The 15,323-nt window shown below is 45.4% G+C and overlaps 1 protein-coding gene across 4 annotated transcripts in view; it reads right to left on the reverse strand.

The window, feature by feature from the left end:
• The window catches only part of MLLT10 (MLLT10 histone lysine methyltransferase DOT1L cofactor), a 188,600-nt gene that overhangs the window by 8,868 nt on the left and 164,409 nt on the right, over window positions 1-15,323 (reverse strand). For 3 of the 4 annotated variants that reach the window (XM_040434433.1, XM_040434435.1, XM_040434436.1), the window contains 3 exons: window positions 14,644-14,749; window positions 10,024-10,099; window positions 3,519-3,673 (listed from right to left, as the gene is read on the reverse strand). In XM_040434433.1, the coding sequence (XP_040290367.1) occupies window positions 3,519-3,673; window positions 10,024-10,099; window positions 14,644-14,749 (337 nt within the window). The remainder of the gene's footprint in view (window positions 1-3,518; window positions 3,674-10,023; window positions 10,100-14,643; window positions 14,750-15,323) is intronic. The other variant, XM_040434434.1, reaches the window with a different exon arrangement.

Raw genomic sequence — 15,323 nt, forward strand, 5'->3', positions numbered from 1 at the left:
CTTGGTCGTCTCCCAGCCTGTCACACATCTATGGGGTCACACTTCTGCACATTTAAAAGGGTTTTTTCCAAGATATTAATACTGATGACCTATCCTTCGGATAGGTCATTAGTATCTGATCGGTGGGGGTCAGACGCTTGGGAAAACCATTTTAAAACTTGATTCCGAAGTTGGCTTCAGTACCAAGATGACAGCCGGTACTGAAGCCAACTTCGGATTCAAGTTTTAAATAGTTTCCAAGTTTAAAAATCGAAGTCTGAAGTTTCGCAAGACTTCGATCATAACGAATTTCACCTCACCAGAGCCCGTACATTTAAATGCTGTACGGAGACGGATCTCCGTACAGCATCTAAACAAACTCTTGACCGAAGCTACTTCGGATCTATGATCCAAAGCTTGCTTCGCTCAACCCTAGTTCTTATGACTGATGTAAAGGTAGATGCTGTGTGATATTTCCTACAGTGTCCTCATTGACCAATGTACTGGATCTGGGGCTGATTTAATGACTGATTTAATGTTAGACGGTATCTCAGTATCTTCTGCAGTGTCCCATTAACCTAACCTCTCCTGTGTTAACAGTGACTGAACTACTGTCTGTCACCATCCCAGTCAGAATTTTTCGACCATCCCCTGCACCTGTGTAGGCGCCCCCATGTCTTCTTCCTAAATAACCCTGGGATCGCCCTTGTCAGGGTGGCAGTTCTGCTCCTAGGCAGGGAGAGCACAGGGATACCCGTAGGGTGTTTTACTGGGGTTGTCTTCATTTTGGGAGTTTTATAACAACAATTAAAGGTTACGTTTATGGGGTAATTCTGTTTTTGCTGTGATGATATTTACAATACCTAATATTTGATATCCCGACTTTGCTGACAAGTGATTGGTCAGATCTGTGATAATTTGATTGATGACCAATCTTCTCCTTCCATACTATACGTATAAGCCGGGCGATAGAATACCTTGCTGATGAAAGGGCTTGTCCAGCATAAGGAATTTATGGCTGCTTTCTTCCAAAAGCAGCGCCCCATCTGTCTAAAGGCTGTGTGTGGTACTGCAGGTCGGTCCCATTCGCTTCAATGCAGTGCAGCTCCAATACCGTACACCAGCCATGGACAGGTGCGGTGCTGTTTTTGGAATCCTCGACTAGTACCTATCCATCGTCACTGAATGTCACGTTGATGCCTTCGCTTACCTTCTCATGCAACGTTTTCAGATCCTGCTGTTTTATAGTCTATTACAGGCGTGCTCAACCTGCGGCCCTCCAGCTGTTGCAAAACTACAACTCCCATCATTCCCGGACAGCCTACAGCTATCAGAAGGGCATGGTGGGAGTTGTAGTTTTACAACAGCTGGAGGGCCGCAGGTTGACCATCCCTGGTCTATCACAATCCTTCTTGCCTGCTCAATGCAAGTTCTAGATGTTTTACTAATTACAATGGGGACGCCGTTAGCTGCCGAGCTGCTGCTTGTGTGTAAATGCCGGCGGCTGGACAGGAAAGTGTTAATCCTCATCCTACAATGCACAGCCTAAACCAATATTAGGAAATGAACTACGCGTTACGTCATACGTTTCCTAGGCTGGGATGCTTTTCTTCTCTGCTATGCCCGGCATGAAGTCAAGGCAGGAGAAGGGTCACTTCTAATCAGATTCTGACCACCGAGATTCCTGGACCAGAAATTTCCTGCTCTTTGATGAAATTGTAGGGAGCAGATTTTCCCGGCAGGCCCTCGTGGCGCCACATGAGTGAAATCTGCACTGGCAAACGTCACCTTCACTCCGATAAACGCCGACAAGCAGAACGTAACCTGAGCTTTGGCTGTAGGAGAACCGGCTGCAGGTTTAACCAAGCGCCATTGTTCTGCATTCATATATGCACAAATGTCTTCCGCCCCTGCAGCCGAACGGCATTTTTATTTTCTTTCAGTTTACAGCGGAGAATTTCCAGCCGTTGATTCGATACCTTTGGGAGAATTGTATTCTGGAGCTTTCACTCCCGATAGAGGAAACACAATACTGATGGGATTACCGACAGGACCCTGGAAATGGCAGCCTGCTTACTGATTCCTCCGACGTCCAAGGCTCAAATGGTTCTGCTGCTCCACAGCTTGTCTGTAGAAAATCGGACAGCGTGCAATAAAGTTTTCTTTGTTTGCTTGACCTCTATTCCAGAAGATAAATCTGGATCAGGAATAGTCACATCTGGTCATTTCCCAAGGATTTCACTTGACCCCCCCCCCCTTTTTTTTTTTTTTTTAAGCCAATACAAAGGGGATCTTAGTGCATCCAAATGAGATGCAGGACAACGTGGGTAAACCTGTCCTCTAGCTATCATGTTTAAAGGATTATCCCTGCATGAATTTCCTTGCAATTAGCATTTTCGTCCAGGATACCATTAATATCACATATACGAAGGAGGACATCCACTTTAGCGGCATGGAAAACTTTTAACCTCTAGTTCTCCATTCTGAGAGCATAAAAGAATTTCAAGTTTTGGCTTTCTTACTAATTTTGTGGAGAATGAAAAAAATAAAGAAGAACTAGAGCAGAGTCGCTCCAGACAAGAAGCAGAGATGGTCAAAAAAGTGTAATTTTTCTCCACCAACTGGTTGTCTAGGGGCGTAAAGATGGTGGAAAGCTGCCCCCAAAATGGAGAGCCGCTCTGGCGGACCTTGCCTCTCCCTGCATTACACGAATGTCCATTCATCTTTAACATTAAATCCCTCTGTACAGCGCCCTCTGCAGGAAAATGTCTGGCAAGATGCGACTGCCCCAGGGGATAACAGCTGATCGCCAAAAGTTTGAGAATTTTGGTTCCATTTGAAAAATTCCCATCAGATAAAGAGAAGTCATATTGCTAGGATATGCCATCTCTTTATGATCGGTGGTGGTCTGATCTCTGGGAACCCCACCATTACTGAAAATGAAGGGATTGCAGCAGTGGTATTACACTGGGCTTAGTGGGTGCCCCATTCAAGTGAACAGGACCAACTGCAGTTCCCTGCACAGACTTTTAGCCGGGGGGCGCCACTCTGCAGGAACTGTGCTCCTTTATTCTCAGGATCATTGGGATCCCAGAGGTCGGACCCCCGCCAATCAAAGAAGCTTTAGGACATGTGCACAGATTTTGCATACAATTTAAGTGCAGAACAATCATCCTTGTCACATGTGCTTCATACATTGCGGGGGGGAAAATTACCTGTTCATTCTTGCCCGGTTTCCATGTGGAAAATGCACACAATCCTATTAATCCCACTGAATGGGGTGAATCTGCAGGTGGATCTGGGGCATATACTCAGCAGAAAAGGCTCAGCCTTGAATTTTTGGCTGAGGATTCTGTAGCCAATGAATCCCGTGTGTGAACATGGCCTAACATTTGTGTGCTTTCTACTACAGGTGTAGTGACTTTCATTTCTCAACCAAAATATGTTCCCACTGATTGTTACCAGCCTACTGTATAAGGCGACTTTAAAAGTGCCCATGGCATAGTATGAATAGGCAGGGTGACCAGGGCGGTACTTACTGTCACTAGTTGCCCCTTGTTCTTGCAGAAACTGCTGTCCTTCACTCCACTGTTTCTCTAGAAGCTGCTCTATACTGGTAAGCATCAGGGGGGCGCTCTCTGCATTGCCATTCCCAGACTGCTCGTAGCGGGTCGAGAGACTGTTCAGAGGGGACCTGCCACAAGGAAACATTTAGGTCAGAAATTCGTACCAAAAAAAATAATAAATCAGATCAGACCATATAAAGTTGTAGAACCACAGAAAGTGACATGGGTACAAACAAGCACATTCTCTCCAGTTTGCAAACAGTTATGACAATTATTAATGACAATTATTACAGGATTCAGAAAAATGCCACAGTAATAAAATAATAATAAAATGAATCAATTTATATGACTACAAAAATACAATTTACCAGCTTAAAGGGGTTTTCTGGGGTGTTACTACTGATGGCCTATCCTCACGATAGACCATTAATATCTGATAAGTAGGGGTCCAACACCCCGCCGATCAGCTGTTTCAGAGTAGCTCTGGCAAGGGCAGATAGAAAGAGGGTTTCTTGCTCTGGAGGACCTTGGGCGTCATGTAATACCTCATATCTCCTATGGCGGTGCTGCAGGAATTTTTAACAGCTGATCACTAGCAATTCCAGTCTGATTCGCTTATAAAAAATAAAAAAAGGAATATCCATAGCTGAGAACTTAGGGCACTTTCACACTTGCGGCAGAGGATTCCGGCAGGCAGTTCAGTCGCCGGAACTGCCTGCCGGATCCGTCAATACGTATGCAAACTGATGGCATTTGTCAGACGGATCAGGATCCTGATCCGTATGACAAATGCATTGAAATTTTTTTCCACATTTTTTGCGGTCTGAGCATGCGCAGATCCGTTTTGCCGGAACACTCGGGGCCAGATCCTGCATTAATGCAGGTCAATGGGAAAAACGGCATTCTGGCAAGTGTTCCGGAATTTTGGACGGAGATAAAACTGCAGCATGCTGTGGTATTATCTCCGTCCTGAAAAGTCAAAAAGACTGAACTGAAGACGTCCTGAACGGATTTCTCTCCATTCAGAATGCATTAGGATAAAACTGATCAGTTCTTTTCCGGTATTGAGCCCCTAGGACGGAACTCAGCGCCAGAAAAGAATAACGCTAGTGTGAAAGTGCCCTAATATGTTAGCAGGCACAACTTTCTGAAAATCTCCCGAAACAAATACAAATCTTCTTTGAACCATTGACATTCAGCAACTGATCAAGAGGGAAAAGTCACTATATATATATATATACACCCACTAGATTCCAACAGTCAGCAGGTAGCATTGCTGTTTTTGTTATTTGTTTTATGTTGAAGTGTCCCCATTGGATTCCGATCTTCACCAAAGAGCAGTTCTGTTTTTGTGATTTTATTTTTAATGTTCGCTCCCCTTTAATAGGGTTCAGTTTCCATCCCCCAACTACTAATTGCATGGAAGAATGCTGAACATACTTTTCCAGCATGTAGGACTGGTAATTGGTCTAATATTTACATAGTTATTTAGGCAAAGTACAGGTTTTTCATTGCAAACACACAAGGGCAGGGAACAGGTGACTCTCCCAACGCTCCTGGTAATGGGCAGTCCAAGCCGGATACAATTTCCCTAAAAAATGTACACAGGATTAAAAAGCTGTGATCAGTCTTTCAGCTGTCAGCCGGCCTCCTTCACAGGAGAATCCCATACTGAAAAACAAATGCAAAGTACTCTCGCTGGGACTGCGAGTCAATCTGACTTATGATTGCAGGTCTGCTGGCAGGAACCTGGGGCCCTCAAATGAATGCTGGGACCATGATGGACGAGCACTTCCAAGGAGAGAGAATTGAGAACCACGGGGAACGAGCTCAAGTTGCTGAATAGAGTTCACTTATTTCCCGAGCTCGGGAATTCCTGCCCCCCCCCCCCCCCCCCATCTCCTTGCCTTATTTATTTGATTAATTATCCTTAAAAGGGGGTCGGAGACGCACACTGGAAGTATACAGCGTCTTCTGCGCAATATTGAAAGATCGTCAATTAATTAATGACATATTAAGTAAAATCTGCTTATCCTGGACCTGTCGCCTCTCCGGACATGTCTGTTTCAGTCACTACTTACTCCTCATGAAATAACTATTCTGGAGCATCTTTTATTAGATGTTCACATTGTGTTTTTCCTCTGTTATTCCTTCTGGAAAGGTATGGCATTCACAACTGGGTGTTACCATTTCCCTTGCCATAGGGGTGCGTCCCTACAGAGTCTTCGAGGTGTCAGCACTGGCTGGACGGGGTGCTCAGGGACACGCTTCTTTCACAAGAGGAATGGACACCTCCAGTTGCCAGTGAAGTGATTAATTTCTAAGAGGAATAACAGAGCACCAGCACAATGAGTTCTAAGAGTGGATTGTTATTTCATGGGGAATACAAGTAGTTACTAAAACAGACCTGTCAGGACAGCAGACAGGTCCTCGTTAAATAACGTCTCACCCAATAACCGCTCTTTATATTAAAGAGGTCCAAGTGATGGCTGCTCGGCCAGGATCAGTAATCCTCAGCAACTGGCAGCTCCAGCATCTCCTACGGTACATGTGGTTTTACATGCCAGTCAAATGAACCCCCAGAGATGTAATACATGGGCAGTCCGGGTCCAGAGTGAGAGCCGCTGCTTGCTGCAGTTCTCCTCATTCGCTGGTGCAGGGGGCGCCAGGTGGCAAACCCAATTCTATGATCATTGATTGAAGGGGTTGTCCACCTTTTTTTAATTGATTAATGGGAGCAGCACTGAAGTGATGAGCTCTGCAGATTGCTGGACTCCCGCCGATCAGCTAGTAAAGGCCTACACTGAAGATAGGCTATCCCTGAACAAAAGTGGACAACCCCTTTAAGGAAAAAAATAATAATAATATTCAATGATCCAGCGAATGCATGGTTAAAGGTATATTACATTATCATAATTACTGCTGTGCTAAACAATTTATATATTGGTTCAGTAGCTTCATTTTTGCATATTAAAGGGGTTCTGCACTTTGTTTAAACTGATGATCTATCCTTTGGATGATCATCAGCATCTGATCAGCTGGGGTCCGACACCCGGGACCCCCGCCGATCAGCTGTTTGAGAAGGCAGCGGCACTCCAGCAGCGCCGCGGCCGTCTCACTGTTTACTGCCGGCCCAGTGACGTCACAACTAGTATCAACTAGCGTGGGCGGGGCTAAGCTCTGTTCACTTGAATGGAGCTTAGCCCCGCTCAGTTGATACTAGTTGTGATGTCACTGGGCCTGCGGTAAACAGTGAGAAGGCCGCGGTGCTGCTGGAGCGCCGCTGCCTTCTCAAACAGCTGATCGGCGGGGGTCCCGGGTGTTGGACCCCCACCGATCAGATGCTGATGATCTATTTAAAGGATAGATGATCAGTTAAAACAAACTGCAGAACCCCTTTAATTAAAGGGTTTATCATTTAAATGATTTAATCTCTTTCCGACCTTTTTTATACTGATGACCTGTACTCTTGATAGGTCTTCAGTATCTGATCGGTAGGGGTCGGACACCAGACAACCCCACCGATCAGCTGTTTGAGAAGGCTGCTGCACTCCTGTGAGCTTACCCTTGGCCAGAGACGTCACGTTCCAGTGAGCTGCAATACCAAGCACAGCCACTATACAATGGATGGCACTGGGAGGCGGCAACTGCGCTCACCGGTAGTATGCAGATATTTGACCTCTGCTGATCAGATATTGATGACCTATCCTGACCATAGACATTCAGCTAATCGAGGACGGCAGCATTATTCTCCATCGATTCTTTATTGTTGGTTAATCCATGATGTACATACAAAAACGACCCAGAAAAACAGCAACGTTTCGACTACGGAGCTTGATAAAGACTACACAGTAGTCGAAACGTTGCTGTTTTTATGGGTGGTTTTTGTATGTACATCATGGATTAACCAACAATAAAGAATCAATGGAGAATAATGCTGCCGTCCTCGATTAACTCAATGTCTATTGGCGGGCTGCTGTGGGCCCAAGACTGGCTGATGCATATCTCCTGAACAGAGTCAAGAAGGTACAGAAGTGCTGCTCTACATATAATTTTTCTCTATCCTGACCATAGGTCATTAATATAAATAACTCAGAAAATCCCTTTGAACAATTATTTTAGCCCTGAAGTTTTACTAAGCTGCGGCCTAAATAGGTGTGGCGCCCTCTGGAAGCAAAATTAAATGTACAAGGCTAGTCTTGAGGTACGAGGCCTGTAATCATGGGGGAAGGAGAGAATTTATTGTGGGTGGGGGCCTGAAGCGATCACTGTAGGGAGGGAAACCTTAGAACAGAACATCCAGTCCTAATAAAACGGGAAGCACGGTGGCTCCTTGGTTCAAATCCAGCCATTGGCATGGAGTTATTCAGGCTCCTCTCACACTTTAATAAACACACTAATTTGGATTTTAACGGGGGCAATGACGATCTCTGTAGAGCATTACAGCCCTATATAAATGAATAAAATCGAATGCATCCCTCCATGTGGTGTACTAATACACGGACCTACCTACGGCATGGCCTCCTCTAAGCCTTACACATCTCCCTGCAACCCCTTACTGGAGGGGCACTGTCCAGATCTCAGTGACGGATGACCTAGAAGTGATCGGATGGTTACTTAGCACCTATCAATGGATACATGTTTATGTGAGGTCATCTCCTGCTGAGCCAGCACACCGCTCAGCCCTCTTTCCATTACGCTTATTGGCTTTGGTAGATGGATGCTATAGACAAAGAGTGAACGAAATAACAAATTATTGGCTCTAAGTGCTGTACAGTTAGTTAAAGGACACCAATTACTCCGCTAAAAGCTCCGCACATTTCCTCTCCTGTGTTCTGGGACTCTGAAACCATTTTATAACCAGATCAGTTCCAGGACAATCTGCAAGGTTTTTATGGTTCCCCTCCCCAACAGAAAATTTTGTCCAAACCCATAAGGTGTAGACACCCCCTTTAAACAATGTACAGATTTCTATACAATGCTGGATCTAGTAAATTTAAAGGCATTATGAGTATCATAGAGGAGATGGGGGGGGGGGGGTTCTGTGCTTCAGGAGCCTCTTCTGTACAAGGGGTTCCCATTCAAGACAAACTTGTATTACATTGACGGTCATACGTTTAAATGGCTGTCGTGTAAAAACACATGTCCTCTGCAGTGGCCACCTCATTGACCACAGCTTTTCTCTGCAAAGGTGGCTGCATTTTTTGAAAGCAGTTATGTTTCTGATGAGACAACCCCATAAATTCAATCTTTACTTTTTTTATTTTTATTGTTTCAGTACCTCTAAAATGAAAAGCTCCATCTTTTTGTCTTAATTATAATTCTATATCTTTGTGTCTATGGCTTCCATGCAGACTGGTGCGTCTCCACGGTAACAGACTACAAACAAACCCTGTGTCGACTGATCCTGTGGTCCTCTCCGTCCACATGTCCTCTACATCTTACCAACCTATGGAATATAAAGTAGTACGAAGTAGTGAACTGATGGATCAGACGATGCAGGGTTTAGCAAAAACTCTTCCGTTAGGATAATACAACCGTCTGCATCCGCTATGAACGGATCCGGTTGTGTTATCTCTAAAAGAGCCATGACGGAACCATCTCTAAAATCATTGTAAGTCAACGGGTGCTAGATCCGTCTTGTTCCACATTCCACGCTGCTTGCATCGTTTTTCTGTCCGGTATGGGAACACAACCAGATGGAACAGAATGCACTCCGTCCCCCTTCAGTTCAGTTTTGTCCCTATTGACCATGAATGGGGACAAAACTGAAGAGTTTTCCTCCGGTATTGAGACCCTATGATGGATCTCAATACCAGAAAGGAAAAGAGCGGATGTGAAAGTAGCCTCTTATAGTGGAGACACCTAGTGCCGCGTAGAAGCTGTAGACCACAATTTACTGATTTGTAATTAAGACTACCAGCAAATGTAAATCATTTTTCAATTTTAGATGCCCAGGAACAAAGAAAAAAGGTTGCAAAGATGAACCTAGCCCAAAAAAATACACCGCCAATCCAACAGATCTGCCAGATCAGGATTTCTTATGTTGGATGAAGACGGTATACAAACATCAACTTATGGACAACTGGTGATATTACTCCATCCCATTCTCCACCCTTGCACGGTGAGGAAGACATGTAAGCAATGAGAAGCTCAGATGAGAAGATAATAAATGAAGGGTGTCACCCATGGCATAATGAGGTGCTAATAAAGATGAGCAGCAAACTAGAAGAGCTGTGTCTGCCGCTGCCAGGGCCGGCGATGCCCCCCAAGGGACCCTCGAGGAAGCTGGACAGCCTTTCAGCACATGTTTTAATATCGTACAAAAGCAAATTCCTGCTCCTGGGAGACTACCGGCAGCCATTTCTCCACGTCCACAGGCTGTCTTTATTATTCTTCCAAATGTCAACAAAATCACCGGCCTCCGACGAGAGCTTTCTTCATTTCCGAGGTGCAATTCCGAGGAAAGAATACTCACCGCGGAGAGAGGCTTCCTCTAGGGGAGGCGACCTTCACGGCCAGGCTGCGACTATTGTCTCCAAGATCTTGATCTGCTGGAAAACAGGTCAGAAAAGCAGATGTGTTACTATAAAGGCAAATAATGACCTGTCCGACCAGTTCTACGCTGAGGAGAAGACCTCTACTGTCTACCTTGTCTCCATCAATCCCTTTTCTGGTTGTCAAAGACATTTAAGAACAGTTTGGGACGTTTCCCTCAATCGTTTCAGCCTCGTCGAAGCAATTCCTTTCCAAATAAGAGTGCAATGACCTAATTTTACATAAACTATGCGTTGCCAATTAATAACTCCCAGCTTCCACTGTGCAGGGGGGGATTTTGACATCACAAAGCTTTTCATGCACCGCACAGCAGGACGACTGGGACATGTGATCTGGCTTTCCTCAACGTAAGCTACATCCGAAATTTTACAAACAACTGGAAAATGAAAGAGGCTAAGTGCAGGCAGCAGAAACATTACAGAACACAGCCCGATGTTACTGCCAGCAGCCATTCCCCTCTACTTGTGGGAGATGACTTTCTATCCGTGACGATGGTATCTAGTGAGATGTGATTGTTCAGTGATACAAAGACAAGGCAATGGATATACAAATTGTTATGATGCTGGCTTACCGACGACCCTCCAGCACTCTACTATCTATATGTGCACGCACAACCTCATGTGAAGTATAATTTTTTTATACGAGGGCTAATCTTGATTATGGAAGCAGAAATTAATGGTGCACGCCACCTAGAAATAATTCATAAACATCGAGGACATTCAGCGCTTGTCACAGAAAGAATAAATTATTTACGATCCTACAGAGAGAGAAAGAAACAAACTGCAGTTACCCTACTAGGCCTCTCAGTAGTCCTGTGTTTGTGTAGGGTCCTCATAAAGCACAGCAAACACTTTTCAAATAGCATGAAATGCATACCAATATACTTCAACAAGGTCTAATCAGAAGAGTAAAATAATTTTGAATACACTTGATCGTACACCGCACATCTCATGGAGTCGGAGAGGGGGGGGGGGCTGACTTTAGAGTGAACGGTGGGCTTCCTCACTGTCCCTGCCCAGCACTGATATGTATGATCAGGGCTGGAAGGAAATCAATCTAATTCAGCCCTAGACCACCGGGTATAACAGTCTACCCCCGTCCTTGACCACCAGGGATAATCGGTTTACTTTTAACAGAAAGTAACCTGAAAAAGCCGTCAATTGTAAAGAAAATGGAGGGTGACAGAGAAGTGACCGGGTTTAGTCAGAGAAGGAGTAATGTGAGAAGGTCAGTTTCTAAAGGGTTACATGGCTGCCTTTTAGCATATGTAGCTGCCAACACCAGATTAGGCTACTTTCACACTAGCGTTCGGGGCTCCGCTTGTGAGCTCCGTTTGAAGGCTCTCACAAGCGGCCCCGAACGCATCCGTACGGCCCCAATGCATTCTGAGTGGAGGCGGATCCGCTGAGAATGCATCAGTCTGCCAGCGCTCAGCCTCCGCTCCGCTCAGTGAGCGGACACCTGAACGCAGCTTGCAGCGTTCGGGTGTCCGCCTGGCCGTGCGGAGGCAAGCGGATCCGTCCAGACTTGCAATGTAAGTCAATGGGGACGGATCCGTTTGAAGATGACACAATATGGCTCAATCTTCAAACGGATCCGTCCCCCATTGACTTTCAATGTAAAGTCTGAACGGATCCGTCTGAAGCTACTTTCACACTTAGAATTTTTTCTACAATATAATGCAGACGGATCCGTTCTGAACGGATCCCAAGTCTGCATTATATGAGCGGATCCGTCTGAGCAGACATCAGACGGACCCGCTCTGAATGGTAGTGTGAAAGTAGCCTTAGTTGACAGAGCTTGGTAAAACTGCTGGGGCGGAGGGAGTCTTCATGTTACAGCCTTAGGCTAAATGCACACGACTGTATGTGTTTTAAAAAAAAACAGATGACATCCGTATGCCATCCCTTTTATTTTGGCGGATCAATTGTACCAATGCCTAAAACGGACAAAAATAGGACGTTCTATTTTTTTTGCGGAGCTACAGAACGGACATACTGATGCGGACAGCACACTGTGGATGCAGACATAAAGGAGGAGTAAAATGTACTCCAGTCAGGGGTCGGAGTAGTTTATACTACAGGCACATGGACAGCTGGCGGTACGCCTGAGCCTAGTCATAACTTACACGCTTTCTCCACAAGCGCAGGGGGGAGGGGGGGAAACACGGCCAGTTTTTGTAAATGAACCCCAATGTCCTCCCCCCCCCCCAAAAAAAAGGACTACATACAGATATATAGATATTAGAGATAGCTTGTACTTTAAAGGGGTTGTACAGAGAAACACGGTTGCTTTCTTCCAAAAACAGCACCGCCCCAGTCAACAGGCCGTGTGCAGTATTGCAGCTCAGCTCTATTGACTCCAATGGAGATTAGCTGCAATACCAATGACAACCCATAGACAGGGGGGTGGGTGTTTTGGGGAAAAAAGAAGTCAAGTTTTCGGAGGACTTGCTATCATTTTTTATAATCCTGGATAAACCCCCCCCCAAAAAAACATTTTTTTATAGTATTATTTTTTTTTAATAGCACAAAAAGCTTACATGCCGGCCAACAGGAAATTCAAAAATGTCGACAAACATTGCTTTTTTTTTATGGCAGGTTTAGTCTTTCGGAGGACTTGCTATCATTTTTATCTCCGATAGGACTCCACAGACACATGTCGCCGTAGCTGCCGGGCCCGCAGCGGAGGAGGAGTGTGCTTCCCGTTTGCTGTACGCCTCCCCTCTGCCACTTTTAATTTCTCCAGTGAAAGTAATGAATCACAGCTGTGAGGAGCTAATCTGTATGCTTATCACAGCAAATCCCAATGTGTTGGGCTGTTTAACACTTTCTACGCTGCGGCACACCACAAACTCCAATCCCCCTGGGGCGAATGCTTGGAGGAAGGGAGGTCTTCGTGTGTGTCAGTCAATGGGTGTGCAGGGGGGGGGGGGGGGGGGGGGGGTCGAACTTAAATTTCTGCTTGTTGCACATAAAATTGTCAGATCGTCTCCGGCCCTGAAAATGGATCTCCTTGGGAAAGAAACAAGACCAGCCTATACAATAACAATGCGCGGTCAAAACAATAATCGTGAGCGTAAGAACTCGCCTGTAGCCAGAAACAAAGGCTCCATCCCCGGCTGGCCCCTCTCGAGGTTATCCCCCCCCCCCCCCCCTTCCCCAATTCTGAGGAAAACGACCTCTGACCCTCGGCTGGCAAAGACAAGGCTGATCCATGCTTGGTGCACTGGTTAAACCATCCCCCCTCCTGCAAATAGTGGTGACAGGCAGGACATGTCAAGGAAGCTCTGAAAGCAGAAACTTCTCCTCAAGGAAAGGACAAATGGATGGAGACCAGAGCCTGCAGATGTGCGAGGACAATGCTGGCTCATGGCTTCCTGTCAAAGTCCAGATAGTGAGGGGTCACCGTAAGTCTGCGGGCAGTGGTGACAATAAGGTAGGCATTTGGTGTTCTTGTGCGTTGGTTGATGTGCTTTATTAAAAATATGGAAGGGAAATGGATTTGACTCGCAGCAACTTACCCAAAAATCAAATGAGGTAAATGTAATAAAGGACCTATGTGTCATAGCGAACCATGGCAAAGGCAACACTGCGTATAGGGTCTGATTTAGAGGAGACGTCCACCTCCAGAAATATATATAAAAAGAAGCAACTTTTTAATTGAAAATGAGCTACAGCTCCTATTTAACCTATGTGTCTCCATGGTAACAGACCGCAAACAAACCGTGTGGTCTGGTCCTGCAGTTACAGTATCTTCCCTTCCAATACACAGATTTTTTTTTACCATGCAGACACACAAGGAGCTGTAGCTGCTCATTTTCAATTAAAAAGTTGCTTCGTATTATATACGTTTTTTTTTTTTTATAAAAGCAATTTTGCAAAGTTGCTTCACTTTTTGTTTTACATTGGTATTGGTATAAAAAATAAAAAGTTGATCATCGATATCAATATCTGAATGGCGGGGGTCCGATTCCTGGCAGCTCCGCCAATCAGCTGTTTGAAGAGGAGACGGCAAACGTGAGAGCGCAGCTTCCTGTTCGAGATTACACCGCACATCGTCTCACTAGTAGCAACGGCGCAGTGTTATAAGTGAAAGGGACGAGCAGGAGCGAGACGACGCGCAGTGGAACCTTGAGGCGGCAGAGCTCTCACCAGTGCCGCCTCCCCTTCAAATAGCTGGTGGGCGGGTGTCCCGGCAGTCGGACCCCCGTCGATCAGATATTGATGACCTATCCTGAGGATAGGTCATCTATAGGTACTGGCTGCACAACCCCTTTAAGCCTATCGTCCGTTTCTCCTAACTCCAGTCCACAACAAATCAAATTTTAAAGGTTAGGGTTTTCTTAAAGGGGTTTGGATCGACAAGACAAACTTCTGGTTATATACGTTTTCAGGATCCCCTTCCATTAGCAACAGCGGGGAGCCACTAACAAAGAGGGGGTCTTGCTTGTAGAAGACCTGGGCCATCCATGTACTGCATGGTCGGCCATTCACTTGCAATGTAGGGTGGTTCTACAGATCTATAGGGTGGTCTTTACCTGTCTGGCTGTTTTCAGTCAGCCCTACAGACGCGGTGAGATTTTGCCTATTTCCGCTGAGATGAGATGACGTCACCGTCGCCGAGGATCCAGGAAGAGAATTTACCTGCAGTGAAAAGACTTGTTAGTGTATTCAGAAAGTCAGAAAACAGGTGAGAGTTGACACGATATTCATAACTATTAATGCAGCAGGCATATACAATTATATTCAGTCCATTCTTCGTACTATCTGTTCTTGGGAAAGCTGGGTGACCCCAAATGACATGACAGCACCGACAGGGGATCTCACCTGCCTTTACAAGTCCTCTAAGGCTACATGCACACGAACGTTGTTGGTTTCAGTGTCCATTCTGTTTTTTTTTTGCGGATAGGATGCGGACCCATACATTTCGATGGGTCTGCATCAGTATGTCCGTTCCGTAGCCCCGCAAAAAAAATAGAACATATCCTATTCTTGTCTGTTTTAGGCATTGTTACAATGTATCCGCAAAAAAAAACAAAAAACAGATGGCATACGGATGTCATCCGTTTTTTGTTTTTTTTGCAGATCTGCAATTTGCGGACCGCAAAACACATACGGTCGTGTGCATGTAGCCTAATGTGCAAATTTGCCCGCCTATATTGTGTTGTTGTACTGGCAGCTATGGTAGTAGCCTAGTTTGGGCCCTGTTCACATCTGC

Source organism: Bufo bufo, chromosome 5 (genome assembly GCF_905171765.1).
Source record: "Bufo bufo chromosome 5, aBufBuf1.1, whole genome shotgun sequence".
NCBI classification, from domain to species: Eukaryota; Metazoa; Chordata; class Amphibia; order Anura; family Bufonidae; genus Bufo; species Bufo bufo.